Here is a 15,188-nt window from a genome sequence, read left to right on the forward strand (position 1 = left end):
TTAAAATAATAAAACAAAATGTGTGTTACTTAAGTCCGTGTGCTATGGGTTGCTATGGAAACAGACGCACACTCAGTGGGTGAGCTCGCTCAGCTGACGGATTGAAATGGATGTACTGGGAAACTTAGAAGTTCGGTACGTTACGAATTATTTATTTGAAAAACTTGCACAGTCTTTTAACATTGTTTCCGTAGCAAATCATTATTTTTTTAGCTTGTAAATGTATTTGTCTGGATAACAAATTGTTGCATAAGTACCATAGCTACCTAGCATTGAACAGAAAACGTTACAGCTTAGCATTGAGCAAATATAACGTTACAGCACACACTGGAAATACTGTTATGATATGATGTAAACTAAATAAACTAAAGTCAACGTACTACTCTGACAGTCCATTTGAAGAATTTTTTTTTATACAAATATGGAAGCATGTGTACAAATGTATTTATAGCAATATGAGAACACATACCGTTACAACATATGTAAATAATGCTGATTTTGTGTTTATTGCCATGTACAAGATGGGTGCAAGGATTCACCAATGGCACATTTCAATTTGTCGACAAGAAAACAGTATGCTACACCTGCGGAAATTTCATTGTTTTCCACAATGTGGAAAATGAAACGAGGATGATTCTCCAGAGTCCCACTTCTGGTATTGGGGCCTTTACAGCAAGTGGAAAACGCAGGTGTCTTGCTTTCTCTGACCTCAGACTGAATCCTTCCATCTTTGTCTACAACTATCCTGAGCTTGAGCTGACCTGTGAACTGAAAGGTCCGTAATTTTTAGTTGCACCCTGAACAACAAACTCTTAGAGCTGATTTTAGTTAATTTTAGGACACACTACATTTTTGTAAACATGTACAATTATAGGTTTTCCTTTTGTTTTTTAGGTACATCCAAACTAGGCTATACAGCTTTGGCACTGTGTGATACTGGCCCTTATTTAGTCAGTTCTTCCTCCATACCTGATCACACCATCACGTTATGGTATTAGTCTGAGATTTGCTACAGAAATTATGTATATTTTGCATTACAGTTAATATTATTATTCATATCTATTTTTTTAGGAACTTGGAGAGTATGATTCCACTTTGTAGCCATCCACTTTTGGGAGAGGACATCACAGCCCTGGTTTTCAACCCCATGAACTGGTGTCAAATATGTGCTGTAAAATCTAAAACCCTTACCATCTGGAATGTTGAAAGATGTGGCAACTATCATTTGATGAATCCTAGGTAGAGTGTGTCTGTGTCTCCAGCAGATGTCACTGCTATTTGCACATGCCAATGGGGTTAATGCACAGACAGTGTATTGTTTTTTACTCATTATATCTTCTATATGTTTGCTTGGTAGTGCTGTTGATCTCCCCGCCACTGATGGTTCAGCTATTGAAGGTGAAGTAAACCCATCTCATATGCTGAATGGGAAGATGACCCACTTAGGTCCTCAGATGCCCACTTCAGCAGTCGCTGGATTGAGTGGAGACAAAGCTGATAGCTTTGTGGTACGGGTTATGTCTTTAGTTTTGTTCTTATAAACCACTTTTAGGGCTGCATTAATAATTTAAAAAAAAAATCTAAAAATGTTTTATGTTTTCCTTATAACATTTTTTAATCAAAACAAAGTACAGACATTACTTTAATTAATAATAATTTTAATCTACTTTTCTTTTGGAAAGATCATCATAATTAAAAACACTTTATTTTTGGGAAAGTCACAGCATACTATTTGTCTTTGTCCCCACAGCCTTTGAAACAAATTAAAACAAAACTTTGTCCAAGTGCCATCTGCTGGTCAACTTCTTCTGACCTGTATGTTGGTTGTAAGGAAGGTTTCCTGCTTTGTGTGAATCCTGAAACTTTGCTTGTTGCTGTCCTATATAAACCCCAAACTAAAGTAACCCACACAGGTAAACTTATACTTGATACATGTCAAAGCAAAACATTACAGATTTCACCATTGGATTTTTTGTTACTAGTATGAATTTTAGACTTATTTGGTAACTTTTTTTGATAGCTTATTTTAATTGCATTTTATTCACAGATGACAGTGAAATATTGCTACAGGAAGGCAGTTTTCAGAGCTTAGTACTACAAGATTGTAATCTCTTTGCTGCAGGAATTGTAAGAAATGTTATTCATCATCACCCTGATAATAGCCCTAAAACTAAACACTACTCTCTTTTCAAGTGAGACATAATTTCAACCTGATTCAAGAGCATTTTCAAAACCATTACAGGAAGGCATTTTACGGAAAATACAAATTAAAGGAAACAAATTAGAGGTATTGCAGACTTGGGCTTTGGATGAGGCAGCCTCGGCTATATGTTTTTCCCCTGACGGTGAGACACTGCTGCTAACTTCCAACACAGTAAGTGTTATTATAATTTATTATAATATCAGTGTATTTTTATGATTCATAATACAACAATATTATTGTAAAACAGTTATATTATACAATATATTAATTTTTTTAATAAAAAAAAGATAATTAACTAATCATAACCTCATTTATACCATAATGCAATGCAAATCATTAAATCATTTGTTTAAAGACAGATGAGAAACATTGTTAATAATTTTCAGTTTTGCTTCACAGGGCTGTGTTTACAGATTCAAACCACTGCTAATGGATAAAACTGTCAACATCCTAGATGTCCTCTGTGGAGATTTTGTGGCTGTTGCTCCATTATACACTGATAGAAGTGTTTGCTTGGTAAAATAACTTTGTAAAGTCAATAGATAGGGATAGTTAGTTCAAAAATGAAAATGCTGTCATCAATTTCTCACCCTCATTTGTTCCTAACCAGTATGAATTTCTTTCTTCTGCTGAACGTATATTTTGAAGAATATGGGTAACCAAACAGTTGATGGGCCCCACTGACTTCCATAGTATGGGAAGAAGAAGAAAAAAGTAAGTCAACCAACTGTTTACTGGTTACTGACATTCTTCAAAATATATTTTGTGTTCAGCAGAAGATAGAAATTCATACAGGTTTGGAACAAAAGCAGGAGTAAAGGCTGAGCATTTTTGGGTGAACTTTCTCTTTAATTATATTTTTAAATAATAAATGTATTTAATTATTTAATGTAATGTAATTATAAGAAAAGTATAGTATTACAATGTAAAAGATATTAGATTACAAAAAGCAGATCTGAAATGAAATATGATTGAAAATAACAAGGCATCTGCTTCTCCATTGTTGCAGTCAGTCAGAGAAACAGGAGACGTACAGCTGTGGGCTCTGGAGGATGGACACTGCATGGGCTCTATCTCTCTGCAAACACATGTTAGTCATATAATTACAGTTTCTATATGAATCACATAGTACTTATTTTTCCAAAATTATAAATATATAAATCTGTGTATGACTTTTTTTTTAATGACTTTACTTCAGGTGACCAGTATGGCGTGCTGCCTCGTGGCGCAGTGTGTTGTTGTAGGGACAGCCACTGGAGATGTCCTGTTTGTGGAGATGACTACAAAACAGAAGCCCAGACTAGTTCACAGAGTTCATTTCTACCATGTCCCAGTAGACCATTTGGTGTGAGTTTCTCAGCTCCTGGATTAATAGCTATCAAATTTCTTTTGAATGGATGGAATGAAAACTGAATGTTGAGCATACTGTATAATACATATATATGTTCAACAGGTTTGATCAAGGTGGCAACTTCTTAATCACAGGAGCATCAGACTCACGCATGTTTGTGCTGAATGCAAGGCCATCAAAAGGATTTGAAGTTATTGGATGGATTGGTAATTTTTAGGATAACATACACTGTCATGCAAGTTTCAATCAATAAGATTTATTTAGAAAGAAATCAAACATTTTATTCAGCACGCATTACATTGAAAAGACATAATTTATAATTATAATAAAATCTTTCTAATTATAATAATTGCTGTTCTTTTGAACTTTCAATTAATCAAAGGATCCTAAAAATAATGTATCACTGTTTCCACAAAAAATATTATGCAGCATTAGAACTGTTTTCAACATTGATTGGATTAACAAATGTTTCGTAAGCACCAAATCAGCATATTACAATGATTCCTAAAGTATCATGTGACTCTGAAGACTGGAGTAATGGTCCATCACAGGAATACATTTTAAAATATATTCAAATAAAGCAGTTATTTTAATAATATTTAATAATATTACTGTATAGTTGTTTCAAATAAGCATAAAAGACACCTTTTAAAAAATTAAAAGGAAATTTACTTGACTCTAAACTTTTTGAATGGCAGTGTATTAACTCTTTTTGCCTAAAGTTTAAAATAACAAGTTGTTTTACATTTTTTTTCAGAGGCTCCAGGACCCATTGTAGGCCTTTCCACTCAGTACCATAAAGAAAGCAGACAGGTTAAAGTGCTGGTGCTATGCAACAAGTCAGGGAGAGAAATCAATGAGGGAAATGTACTTCTGTTGCTGACGTTGTTTGTGCAACAGCTTACAGGTACATGGGGAAAAAACATGCCATAATTGAGAGTGGCATACAAAAAGCTTTTTTGAAACAATAGAACAAATGAAACACATTGGGCGAAAAAACACTCCAGCTGTGCTTATCATAATGTTGTGCCACTTCCAGACTTAACAAGTTGTGTGGATGTCCACGGTCGTCTGCATGAAGATGTCCTTCACAGCTGTTTGTACGAGCTCCCTCACGCACTTTGCTCTTGTGTCCTGGCCACAAACAACATATTTGGTTACTGCCAACAGAGAAAAGTCTTGCAAAGATTCAGTATCCCTGAGGTGCAATTCAACAGACAGAGAACACTCACAGCCTGATGAAAGTTTTATTTCGTTTTTTTGGCACTCCTCCTAACTGCTTCTCATGTGTTATACAGAGTGGAGAAAAAAAGGCCTCTATTTTGCAGGACGCAGTTCAACTTATACCAGAGAAGGAGGCAGAGGGCCATTTTCTGAGCCCTGCATTTCTACAGCTCTCTCCACATCAAGCCTGGCTGGCAACAGTTGGCAGGGATGGACTGCTGCGCATCTGTGAGATTTCAACAATGGTATTGTCTGTTAAAACCACACTCTACAAGTTTGTCCATGTTTACAAGCACTGGGCTAGGAGCCACATGTTTCTCAGAAAATGGCCAAATATTTAAATAGGCTTGCCTTTGACATGCAGGACAGGTATGTGCAGCTGCAGTGCCACTCATGTTGGCAGGATGGAGTCGGATCTGTTTGTTTCACCCCAGACAGTCAGACCCTCATCACCACTGGCCTGAGGGATGGCTCGCTTGTCTGCAGCAGGCTAAGGTGAGCTCGGGGGTCTCAAAAACATGAAACAAACAAATATTACTATAGAACTTTGATTCTAAAAGGCCTTTGAAGCTGGACCTGAAGCGTTTTTGTTTTTTCATTGCTAACAGGTTAAAGCTTTCTGGGGCTGGCAAAGCAAATGCAGCTACCCAGCATGGTCAGTCAATAGCTGATTCTTTTGAGTCCGTAGTATCCACAGAGAACAACGTCCTCAGCAAAATGACTGACTGGGATTCACAGGCACAATCCTTTACCAGATGTACCTTATTTCATACAGGAGAGGTATAGAAACAAATCTTTTTGTAATGTTTAAACAATATTCAGGCACAATATTGTACCTGGCTAAGCAGTTTACTGGAGAAATGTTCCTTGAGATACAAAATATAAATGTTAAAAAAATTCTTCCTGCAGGTCAGTTTGAATGAAAATATGAGTCATGAAGCTGAACAAGAGGAAAACTATTTTGCATCCCCATCTAGCTCTACTTGGCTTGATGGGAAAATTGATGCGGTTAGTGCTTGTCTCTGAATTTATTTATGTGTTATTGTGTCTCATTTAATTAAAAATATAAAATCAGTGTGTTTATTGTTCCTAACTAGATTAATTTGTTGCCAGCAGCTAATTCTTTTCAGGTTACAACATCTTGTTTAATGAGTTTATAATGGTTGATCACAGGCCTCCAGGAGAAAAATGATACAAAATATATTTATGGAAATAATTAACAAATATAAATGTTAACCACTGATATGGTACTGGCAAAGGTGTTATACACATATGTAACAGTATGTACTGTGCATTAAATTAAATAGATTTTTTTATTATATAAAAATATACACGGGTCATTAGGAGTTATTACATTTATATTATAGTCATATTCATACTGTTATTATTATCACCACCACAGTGAATACATTCATCAAAACCCAATACATTGAGAAAAACACACAGTCATTGAAAAGTTTGAGGTCAGTAAGATTAATACATTTGAAAGAAAGTAATACTTTTATTAAGCAAGGATGCATTAAATTGTTAAAAAGTGACAGTAATGACATTATTTAAAATATTTATGTTTTAAATAGATGCTGTGCTTTTTAACTTTATATTCATACAAAATGTAAAATATAACTGTTTTCTACATCATGGATCATGTGACACTGAAGACTGGAGTAATGAATGCTGAAAATTCACAGGAATAAATTAGATTTTAAATGGTAACATTTCACAATATTTATATTTTTACTGTAATTAATAAATACATCCTAAATATATACTTCTTTTAAAAAAACATTTAAAAAATCTTACTGACCCCAAACTTTTGAGTGGCAGTTTATATTTATTATACTGGTTTCCACAAACATCAAGAAAGGTGATTGAGAAGTAGAATAACTGAAAGATAATACATTAATAGTAAGATCATGAGCCCAGTGGTATCTTACCAGGTTCTCCAGGAGGAGATCCAGCAGTATGCAGAGACGAAGAAGAACTTAAGAAGAAACATTAAAGTTCTTCGTGACAGAGTAAGAAAGCACCCTCTACTTCTAATATTATACATTAGATTCTTTCCGTACACACATTTGAAGTTGAAAGGTTCATGCTAATTGTTTCTGGCTCACTCCAGATCAAAGCTATGATGGAGGAGAATGAGAATCTGGCAGACATGGAGAAACTTGAGCAACAGGAATTTAACCTGGATGTGGAAGAGCAACAGAGACTGCAGCTGGAGGGAGAGCTGGAAGTTACCAGGGTAAACATGACTGTTTACAGATGATTAAGAGCAGATTATGTCTATAGACATACAGACCCATATAGTTCAACAATAATGTGTTATGATTAGACTTGATACACCATCAGTAATTTATGTAAAAACTAATACATATCTTAACATATTAGATGTTTATTTTGTGGTTTAAGGTAAGGAAGGAGATTGAAATGGAGAATCTGGCCAAGTGCTATCAGAGGGAGGTCCTGAAGAGAGAATGCTGGGATTCCATGCAAGTCAAAGGGAAAGCCATTAAGGTATCTGGTAGATTTCATGTGGGGAAAAATCTTTTTAACACATCCATAGATTTCACTTGCTTTACCTGTAACTACTAGAAATACTATACACCTGCCAAGTGTCAGTGTCTTTGTGTGTTCTTTATTGCCCCCAGGCTTTTCATTCAGAAAATGAGGTAAAGAACTACCCCATGAAGGAACGCACTGAAAAGGAGCTTGAAGAGCTTCACAGGGTTGAGACCACGAGGCAGATTGAACTGAAAGATTCACAAGTAAGTGTACAGTGTATTACTCAAACAACGAGATAGCTGTTGAATGGATTCATCCATAGCAACCAAAGCCTCACATGATACTGAACATAATGTACCATGACGCTGGATGCACAGTGCTTGTTTCTACAGATGTTAGATTCACAAAATCTGACAAAAATAATACAAATATTGTTCATAGCTTCAAGAGGTGATTTTAGACACAGTCTCTGGAGAGAAAAAGGAGAAGGAGGAGGCAGCAGAGGACAGTCCTGCTCTGACTGGCAGTCTGAGTGCTCTTTATGGAGGGATCAACCCTTATCTCTACAACCAGTTTAACTTACACGTCAGAGAGCAGAAAATCAACCAAATCACCTTGTTAAAGGTGATGACTTTTCTTGTTGTCTTAATAAACAATCATTCTATTTGTGTTAACATCCTGTTTTAAGTAAAGAACAGTAAAAAAAAGGGGTTTATATTAATTTAATTAATTTGCTGTATTTCATGGTTGTTTTATGAAGGATGTTATCTACAAAGTAAAGAGCACATTCAACAAAGAATTTGAGGCAGTTTACAAGCAGAAGGAACAGGAAATCAACCGTGTTAGAGAGAAGAACAAGCGTATCTCTGAGATTATGACTGAGCTGGACCTAAGTGAGACCCTGTGGGAGCCTAATCTCAGTGATAATGAGTGTCCTGAGAGAGCTCTTACTGTGACTGACTCAGAGGTAACACAGGCATTTTGTATATGAGATTTTAAATCACTCTAGGGTTAATCTAGGATTCATGTTAACTTTATTGGTCCAAATCACCAGATGCATTGTCTAACTCTAACACGTCTGATCCCATTTTATATCTTTCGAATTGAAATACTTTTAATATAGTTTAAATAACGTAAATATGGCAAAACACTGATGTATTGTGGACAATGGGTCTGACAGGCGAATTTGTGCATGTTTCTAGATCAAGGTTGAGAAATACCTCACCCCCAAACAGAAAGAAAAAGAAGAAAAGCTAAGAGAAGAAGACAAACGGCAAATGCTTGCAGCCAAGGTATACTATTACTGTTCCTAACAACAGGTGTGCTTTTAACAGTTTTTTTAAACCTCGTAACTCATTTTATAATAATAATTATATTCATATCAGTTTAATAATCTATTCATTAATAATTTTGTAATCTAATAATTACATATTCATATAAAAATTCATTTAATCAAATGAATTTATACACTATTTATACACTACCGTTTAGTGCAATTTCTTTTTTAAAGAATAAATGAATTAACACATCTATTTAGCAAGGATGTATTAAAAGTGCTAAAAAAGATCTTTCATACTTTCTAGTAATAAATTCTAAAAATATGTATCATTGCAGCAGCAACATTGATAATAATAAGAAATGTGAGCAGCAAATCAGCATATTAGAATGGTTTCTGAAGGATCATGTGACACTTAACACTGGAGTAATGATGCTGAAAATTCAGCTTTGCCATCATAGGAATACAGTTTATTTAAAATATATTATAATAGAATTGTAATTATATTTCACATTATTCCTGTTAAATGTATTTTTGATCAATTAAATTCAGCTCTGGTAAGCATAAGAGACATATGTGGGGGGAAAAAGATCTTACCAACCCCAAACTTTTAAACAGTAAAAACATTAAACTGCAATATGAAAAATGTTTTATATTTACAGATATTGTAAAGATACCATGCGTTTCTTGGATATTTTTTATTATTTCTTATGCTAGATGATAACAACTGTTCTGCATTTCCATTGCAGTCTGACAACACGAGAAATCAAGCGCTCAACGTGATGATGGGTGGAGTTCTGGAGCTTAAAAAAGAGGATGTGTTGAGGATGGTGAGGTGGCACAAATAATCTAATTGGAATGTATAAACTTATTTATCAAAAAGAACACAAGGGCAGAGGAAAATAACATTTAAGATATCTCATAGGAAGTACCTCAGCCAGAATTCATGTCTAAACCTGAAACACAGTGGACAGAAGAAGAGAGAAAGAGCTTCAAAGAGTTTGAGAAAAAAGTAAAGGAGCTCAGAGAGGAGCAAGAGAAATACAGAAAAGTATGACTTTGATCACATTACACAAAGGGATCGTTCACCCAAATTATGTGGGGTTTTACTGTCAAGCTTTGAAAGTTATTTAAAAAAAGCTCCATAAAAGTATCATATTACAAATGAACAGCCATATAATAACCTTTTTGAGGAACAGATATCACAAAATCTTATTTGCAGTCAAGTATATTCAAGTCGCTGCTTTAAAATCTGTTACAGTGTATGTAAAAACCAATGGCGCTTGGCATCATTGATGTAAAATCTGCATTTTTGGATGAACTATTCCTATAAGCAATCACTCCTTTATATTTCAAATCTCTTTAAAACTGTAGTCCGCTTCCCTTTGAATAAGTCACTGTTTCCCTAGACACTGGAGACCGAAATGAAGAAACTGCTGACATCTATTAAAGAGGCTACCCAGGTGTTTGACGAAAGACTCACAAATCTGTTTGAAAGGAAGGTGAAATCAGAGATGGTCATATACCAAGTAAGATGATACAATGCATCATTAAATTTTTGCATGTCACCTTTTTAGGAGCCTGTAGAAATAACATGACCCGTAATCATGTAACAGTAACTCTGAATTTTTATCCCTCAGGAGGAGCTCAAGATTGCGAATCTGGTTCACTCCATTCAAACTGAAGAAGAGATCCTCAGCAGAGAGAAACAGTTGAGCCTTAAACTTGAGAAGGCACGAATTTTAAAGGTGATCTTCATTTGTGTATAGATATTCTGTCTTGATTTATTCATCTGGGATGTTGTCTGTTTACAGTAACTCTATATAACAATGTCAGAAATTGGCAGTTATTACTTGAGACAATTATAATGTTCCTGATGATGAGACAAACATTTCAGGCAAGAACAAACTTGTGTGGCATGCTAATCTGTTCCTGTGAGATTGACTGTTTTGCACATGTCCTAGTGTATGAGTCACCTCTCTATCCTGACAGAATGAAATTGGGGAGGAATTAAAAAAACACAGGGAGACCTTTGATGAGTTTAGAGAGGCGTATGATAACACAGTCTCTGAGGACAAAGTAAGATTACCAACATGTCATGCATATGCATATCCATAATGTTCTCACCCATAAGAGTCTAATTTTATAAACCCCTTTCCTTTTTTAAAAGCTTCTCGACAAAGGATTTCGCAAAGAGTTTTTTGACATCCCTGGACATATAATTGACCAGCTCTATAAGCTTTACAAACGCAGACCCAGGTATTATTCAGAGAAGCTGCAACTTTAATCATGCATACGCATACAACGTGTTTGTCCAGTATTAATTACCTTTGAAAAGAGTAAAAAAAAGGGTTCTTTGACAGGGTTCAGAAGATGAAAACTCAGACTGAAAATAACCTGTTTAAAGAGGGGGCGCTTTTAGGCACAGCACCATCTGATGGACTCTCTCTGATGATGAAGGCCATGGAAGAGTTGGATGCTCCAGAGAACATGATAGAAGGATTAGATCCAGTCGTGTGGGAGAGGTTTTGCCTGGCTAGACGGGCCAAAGTGGAAAGTGAACATAAGGTGAGAAGGGATATACATGAAGCAAAGAAGCAAAAGGTCCCCAAAATCTGAAGCTTCCTCATAATTCATAATCAAAAACTGCCTGAGAAGGTAGTTTTTTGTTGACTCCTGTTTTTGTTTTATGTTGACTCCTGTAGGTCAAACTAAAGGCATTGAACCTGGCAGAGATGCAGGCTTTTCTTCAGAGGAGAACAGATGAGGATGAGAAAGCTCAACTTGAAATCAAAAATCTCATTGATGAACTTAATGGGTGAGAAGAACAGTTCATTATAAAAATGAAGAATATCGCTGGAAATAAGAGGTTAATGAGGATCTGTGACCAAATAATTTCATACCTAATATTGTCCTAGTCTTTGTGAAGAGAAGATGAGATTTCGACTGGACAGCATGGTGCAGATTGTTTTACAGCAAGGCCAGGTGGAAGTGGAGGCTGAAGACTTCATTGCTGACTATACTGATGCTCTGCTGATCCATCGCGGAGTAATTGAGGACCTGAACAGCACCATCAGAGTACTGAGAACTACTTATCTCCATCTTCATTTAAACTCATAATCAGTGCAATCAGTGTTATTGCAGATTATTTTACTTCTCTGCATGAACCAGAAACTAAGCACAAAAAAAGGATGATCATTGATTCATTGGCCATTTGTACTACTAATAAATTAGGAACTTAGGAACAACTATTTACACATTCATTCATAATTTGTAAACTGATTTATCAATTAGGATTTAGGAGATCAGAAGATTGCCAGCATGGTGGAGTGTAAAGACTTCCGCAAAGGAATCATACAGCAGGAGTGGGATCACAGGAGAATGAGAATGCATCTGGAAGATCTCAGCAACAAAGCCAGAGACATACAGACCCTGCGCATCACTCAGGAGATTCAAGACGTATGGATTTAATCTTTAGTCTTTTGAAGTAATCTTGATTTAAAAAATCTAGAAGAATATGAAGAGGATATGGCTCAGGACCACCTTTGTCTGTGAAACTTTAGTGATATAATATAACAATTACAAATATTTCGATGTTTTTTTCTTTTTTTTCTCATGTTAGTACCTGAATGAAACAAGTAATGACAATATGGCATCAAAGCAACTCACAACTTTGGAGAGGACCGTAGATTTACAGAAAACGGTAAACTTGCTCATTACTTTTCAAGCACCTTGCTGTAGAGTAACTTGACCAGATGCTTGTTCAGCATAGGCATTCCCCAGTTGTAAATTCAGTCTAGATGATTACATTAATTATATATATATATTTTTCACTCTTTGCCTAGACTCATCAAAAGAAAATTGAGGCTTGCAAGAAACAGATAAAGCACCTGAAAAGACAAGATGTACAAATGCAAGAGAAGAATGCAGCCCTCGACTTAAGAATGGCTGACATGGAGATAACAGTCACAGAGAGAAGAAATATTTTAGAGGCTGTTGGTAAATTACTTTATATCTTGTCCCATTAAAGAATGTAATAATTTGTTTTTATCACAAATAGACTACTTGGTACCATTCAAAAGTTTGGGGGTCAGTATTTTTTTTCTTTTTCTTTCAAGAATGTATTACTTTCTATTATTTTTATAAGAAGGCCACATTCAATTGCATCAAATGTAAAGACATTTATAATTGTACAGAATATTTATATTTAAATGTAATATTGTTGTTAACTTTCTAATTACCAAAGAATCCTGGAAAATGTTATATAAGGGGGGAAAAAAGTAGCCTGGGTGAACATAAACTTTCAAAAGCATAAAAAAAATACTGACCAGAAACAATTAAACAGTGGTGTAAATTGCCCTATTAATATTGCAGTTTTTAAATGCTGCACGATTTGTAAATTCTACTCATGGTTTATGAATAAGGCCCAATAATGTTGACACACAAAAACTGTTCAGTTGTATTTAATTATGGTGATAAAAATAAGTTTATTTTTAACAAAAAATGTTGTTATACGTTATCCAGCAATGGGAGATAACCAGGAGAGGGAGGCAGAGAAGAACTACCAAGATATCATCTTGAGAAAGAAGCTGCTGAACATAGTCGGAGCACAATCTGAAGAGATACTCGTACTGAGAGCAGAAGTTGAGAAACTCCGTATGAAGAACTTCCCATCTCTTTCTCAACTACAATACAACTGATTTAGGAAACAGAACAGATTTATTATCTCAGCTTTTGGTTGAAAAATACAATTATTTTAATAGACAGACATGACAACACAAAATAAAGTGTGTAATAAATTACAATACAGTTTAATAAACCTACCAAAATTCACACTGCAATTTCTTATCAGTTCCACATAAAGGTTTTAACGAATAACCTGGTCTGTAAAGGCATGTTATAACCAGTTGAAATAGTGTGAATAAAATTAATATAATGACTTTCAAGTGTTTGTGAAGTCTTCCTCTGTCCTATCAAAGTGCAGTATGTTGTCATCTAACCCAAAGTTGTCTATAAGCTGAGACAGGCTAGTTTGTTTCCCCTCTGTGGGTAATTCACTCTGTAATTCAAACAGAACAGATTGAGCACAGGATCTCCATTTGTCTACAAGCCTCTGCAGCTGGATCAGGTCATTCTATGGGGAAAGACAGAGCAAAGAAAATCTTAAACAGCATCCTTTGCTTGGAAGTTAATGTCAATACTTTATTTAGATGTTTACCTTTTGTCTATACATCTTGACCATCTTTAATCTTCTCAAGGTTTCTGATCTCTCCTTCACTGCTTTTCTTAACTCGTTACATTGCTGAATCCTGTCTTTTTGTACAGCCTCAGGTGTGCGATCATGTGAACAGTCTCTTTGCTCCCTCATATCATTTTGATTGACATCAGTATCAATCTTTCTCTCGTCAACCACGCCGTGCTTCGTGTCTTCCTGTCGTGCAGTCTGTGTTTGATTGTCATCTTCAATTTGAAGGCGTTTAACCACACTGAGGGGGGATCTGAATGAGTGTCGTGTTCTTTTTAACTTCTCCCTGAGTGAGGCACTCATTGACTGAAGGAGAAAATGTCACAGTTTCAACGATAAATCACATGCAAGTAACGCAGCGGCAGTGCAATCAGTGGTGGTGTTGTAAAGTACACAGTGATTTTCTTTTTACTTTTTTGAAGAGAGAGAGAAAATAACATGTGGTGTACAAGCTAGCATTCTATGCTAATATGTTAGCTTCGTCTGTAAACAAATATTAGCTGTATTAACTTATAAGCTGTACCTTTGTTGCACTTGAAGTGCACTGGGCTGTAGTCGGTGTCGTTTCATTAACTGGTGTAAGTTTTATCGGAGTTGTCTCCATCATGAAATCGCTAAGAAATTGAGAACACGGTTACATAACTCTAAAATGAGAAGGTAATATAGGCTATGCGTTTCGCTGGTGTAAAATTTTAGTCAGAATCACCTCAGAACCTTTCTTTCGTCTGTAGAGTGATCGGGCACTCTAATGTTTTGAAATTGGTGCAAGAAGTTCCATTTATCCTTTGTCATTTCCGGGCCGTCTTACGTCATTATCAAGAATTATGGGAAATGTAGTCTTAAAGAACTGTTATTTCATTTATTAGCTTATAATATAATAAAAGTTAAACATGGTTTTAAGTAGCTACATAAATAAATAAAAAATGCAAATATTAAATTTCTAGTTTATTTCTTTGTATATTTTTTATGTATTCTATTTTAACCAGATATTTCACTCAATTCTGTTTTTATAGGTAGATTTACTGAGGGGGAAAAAACTGTATAAAAATTTAATTAATTTAAAAATATATATATATAAATATATAACCACGCCGTGCTTTCTATATTAATTATGGATGTCTATAGGCTTACATAAAAAAATAACACATGGTAGATCTAAACATGCCGTAAGCAGGTTAAAGAGACTAGGATTGCAGAGATGAATCAGAGATGAACTTGTTAACAGTTTGACTGCCTGAAACCATAAAGTCAAAAAGAGGGATGTGGAAATCAATGAATCAAACTCATGAATCCAATTAATTATATAGTTTAAATAACAAACAGCATCTTTCCCCACACAAAAACATTAGGTAAATATCATAGATTTAAAGATCCATTGAGGGGGGAA

General features: G+C 35.2%; 2 protein-coding genes across 3 annotated transcripts; one reads left to right on the plus strand and one right to left on the minus strand.

The window, feature by feature from the left end:
• Positions 1–48: 48 nt before the first annotated feature.
• Positions 49–13,496, plus strand: cfap43 (cilia and flagella associated protein 43). 2 transcript variants are annotated; one of them, XM_067421221.1, is made up of 38 exons: positions 49–135; positions 522–775; positions 895–991; positions 1,072–1,239; positions 1,358–1,508; positions 1,751–1,913; positions 2,048–2,127; positions 2,243–2,374; positions 2,603–2,719; positions 3,213–3,293; positions 3,402–3,550; positions 3,657–3,760; positions 4,312–4,461; positions 4,594–4,757; positions 4,853–5,023; positions 5,143–5,273; positions 5,387–5,558; positions 5,688–5,786; positions 6,716–6,793; positions 6,895–7,020; positions 7,188–7,292; positions 7,427–7,543; positions 7,722–7,904; positions 8,041–8,247; positions 8,483–8,572; positions 9,306–9,386; positions 9,482–9,607; positions 9,966–10,085; positions 10,197–10,304; positions 10,549–10,635; positions 10,727–10,815; positions 10,920–11,124; positions 11,262–11,374; positions 11,475–11,634; positions 11,851–12,015; positions 12,179–12,259; positions 12,402–12,555; positions 13,081–13,496. In XM_067421221.1, the coding sequence occupies exons 1-38, from the start codon at positions 107–109 to the stop codon at positions 13,254–13,256; spliced, it is 4,983 nt and encodes a 1,660-aa protein (XP_067277322.1). In that variant the 5' UTR covers positions 49–106; the 3' UTR covers positions 13,257–13,496. The 2 variants fall into 2 exon arrangements, with proteins under 2 accessions (XP_067277322.1, XP_067277323.1); XM_067421222.1 differs by lacking the exons at positions 49–135; positions 895–991 and having other exon boundaries at positions 636–775.
• On the minus strand, positions 13,257–14,619 carry sfr1 (SWI5-dependent homologous recombination repair protein 1). The gene is made up of 4 exons (XM_067421228.1): positions 14,508–14,619; positions 14,325–14,415; positions 13,775–14,107; positions 13,257–13,690 (listed from the first exon to the last, which is right to left on the minus strand). Exons 1-4 carry the CDS (start codon positions 14,591–14,593, stop codon positions 13,499–13,501), a joined length of 702 nt encoding a protein of 233 aa, XP_067277329.1. The 5' UTR covers positions 14,594–14,619; the 3' UTR covers positions 13,257–13,498.
• Between the last annotated feature and the right edge of the window lie 569 nt (positions 14,620–15,188).

This window comes from Pseudorasbora parva, chromosome 17 (assembly GCF_024679245.1).
Source record: "Pseudorasbora parva isolate DD20220531a chromosome 17, ASM2467924v1, whole genome shotgun sequence".
In the NCBI taxonomy this organism is placed as follows: domain Eukaryota; kingdom Metazoa; phylum Chordata; class Actinopteri; order Cypriniformes; family Gobionidae; genus Pseudorasbora; species Pseudorasbora parva.

Bases quoted from the DNA above. Each gene is read 5' to 3' on its own strand.
- cfap43 (XM_067421221.1), top strand. From the start codon at position 107: ATGGATGTACTGGGAAACTTAGAAGTTCG. The intron at 5,559-5,687 runs GTATAGAAACAA...TTCTTCCTGCAG, and splicing joins CCTTATTTCATACAGGAGAG to GTCAGTTTGAATGAAAATAT. The intron at 10,305-10,548 runs GTGATCTTCATT...CTATCCTGACAG, and splicing joins AGAAGGCACGAATTTTAAAG to AATGAAATTGGGGAGGAATT.
- sfr1 (XM_067421228.1), bottom strand. From the start codon at position 14,593: ATGACAAAGGATAAATGGAACTTCTTGCACCAATTTCAAAACATTAGA. The intron at 14,108-14,324 runs GTACAGCTTATA...TTTCTCCTTCAG, and splicing joins GCACTTCAAGTGCAACAAAG to TCAATGAGTGCCTCACTCAG. The intron at 13,691-13,774 runs GTAAACATCTAA...CTTTCCCCATAG, and splicing joins TCAAGATGTATAGACAAAAG to AATGACCTGATCCAGCTGCA.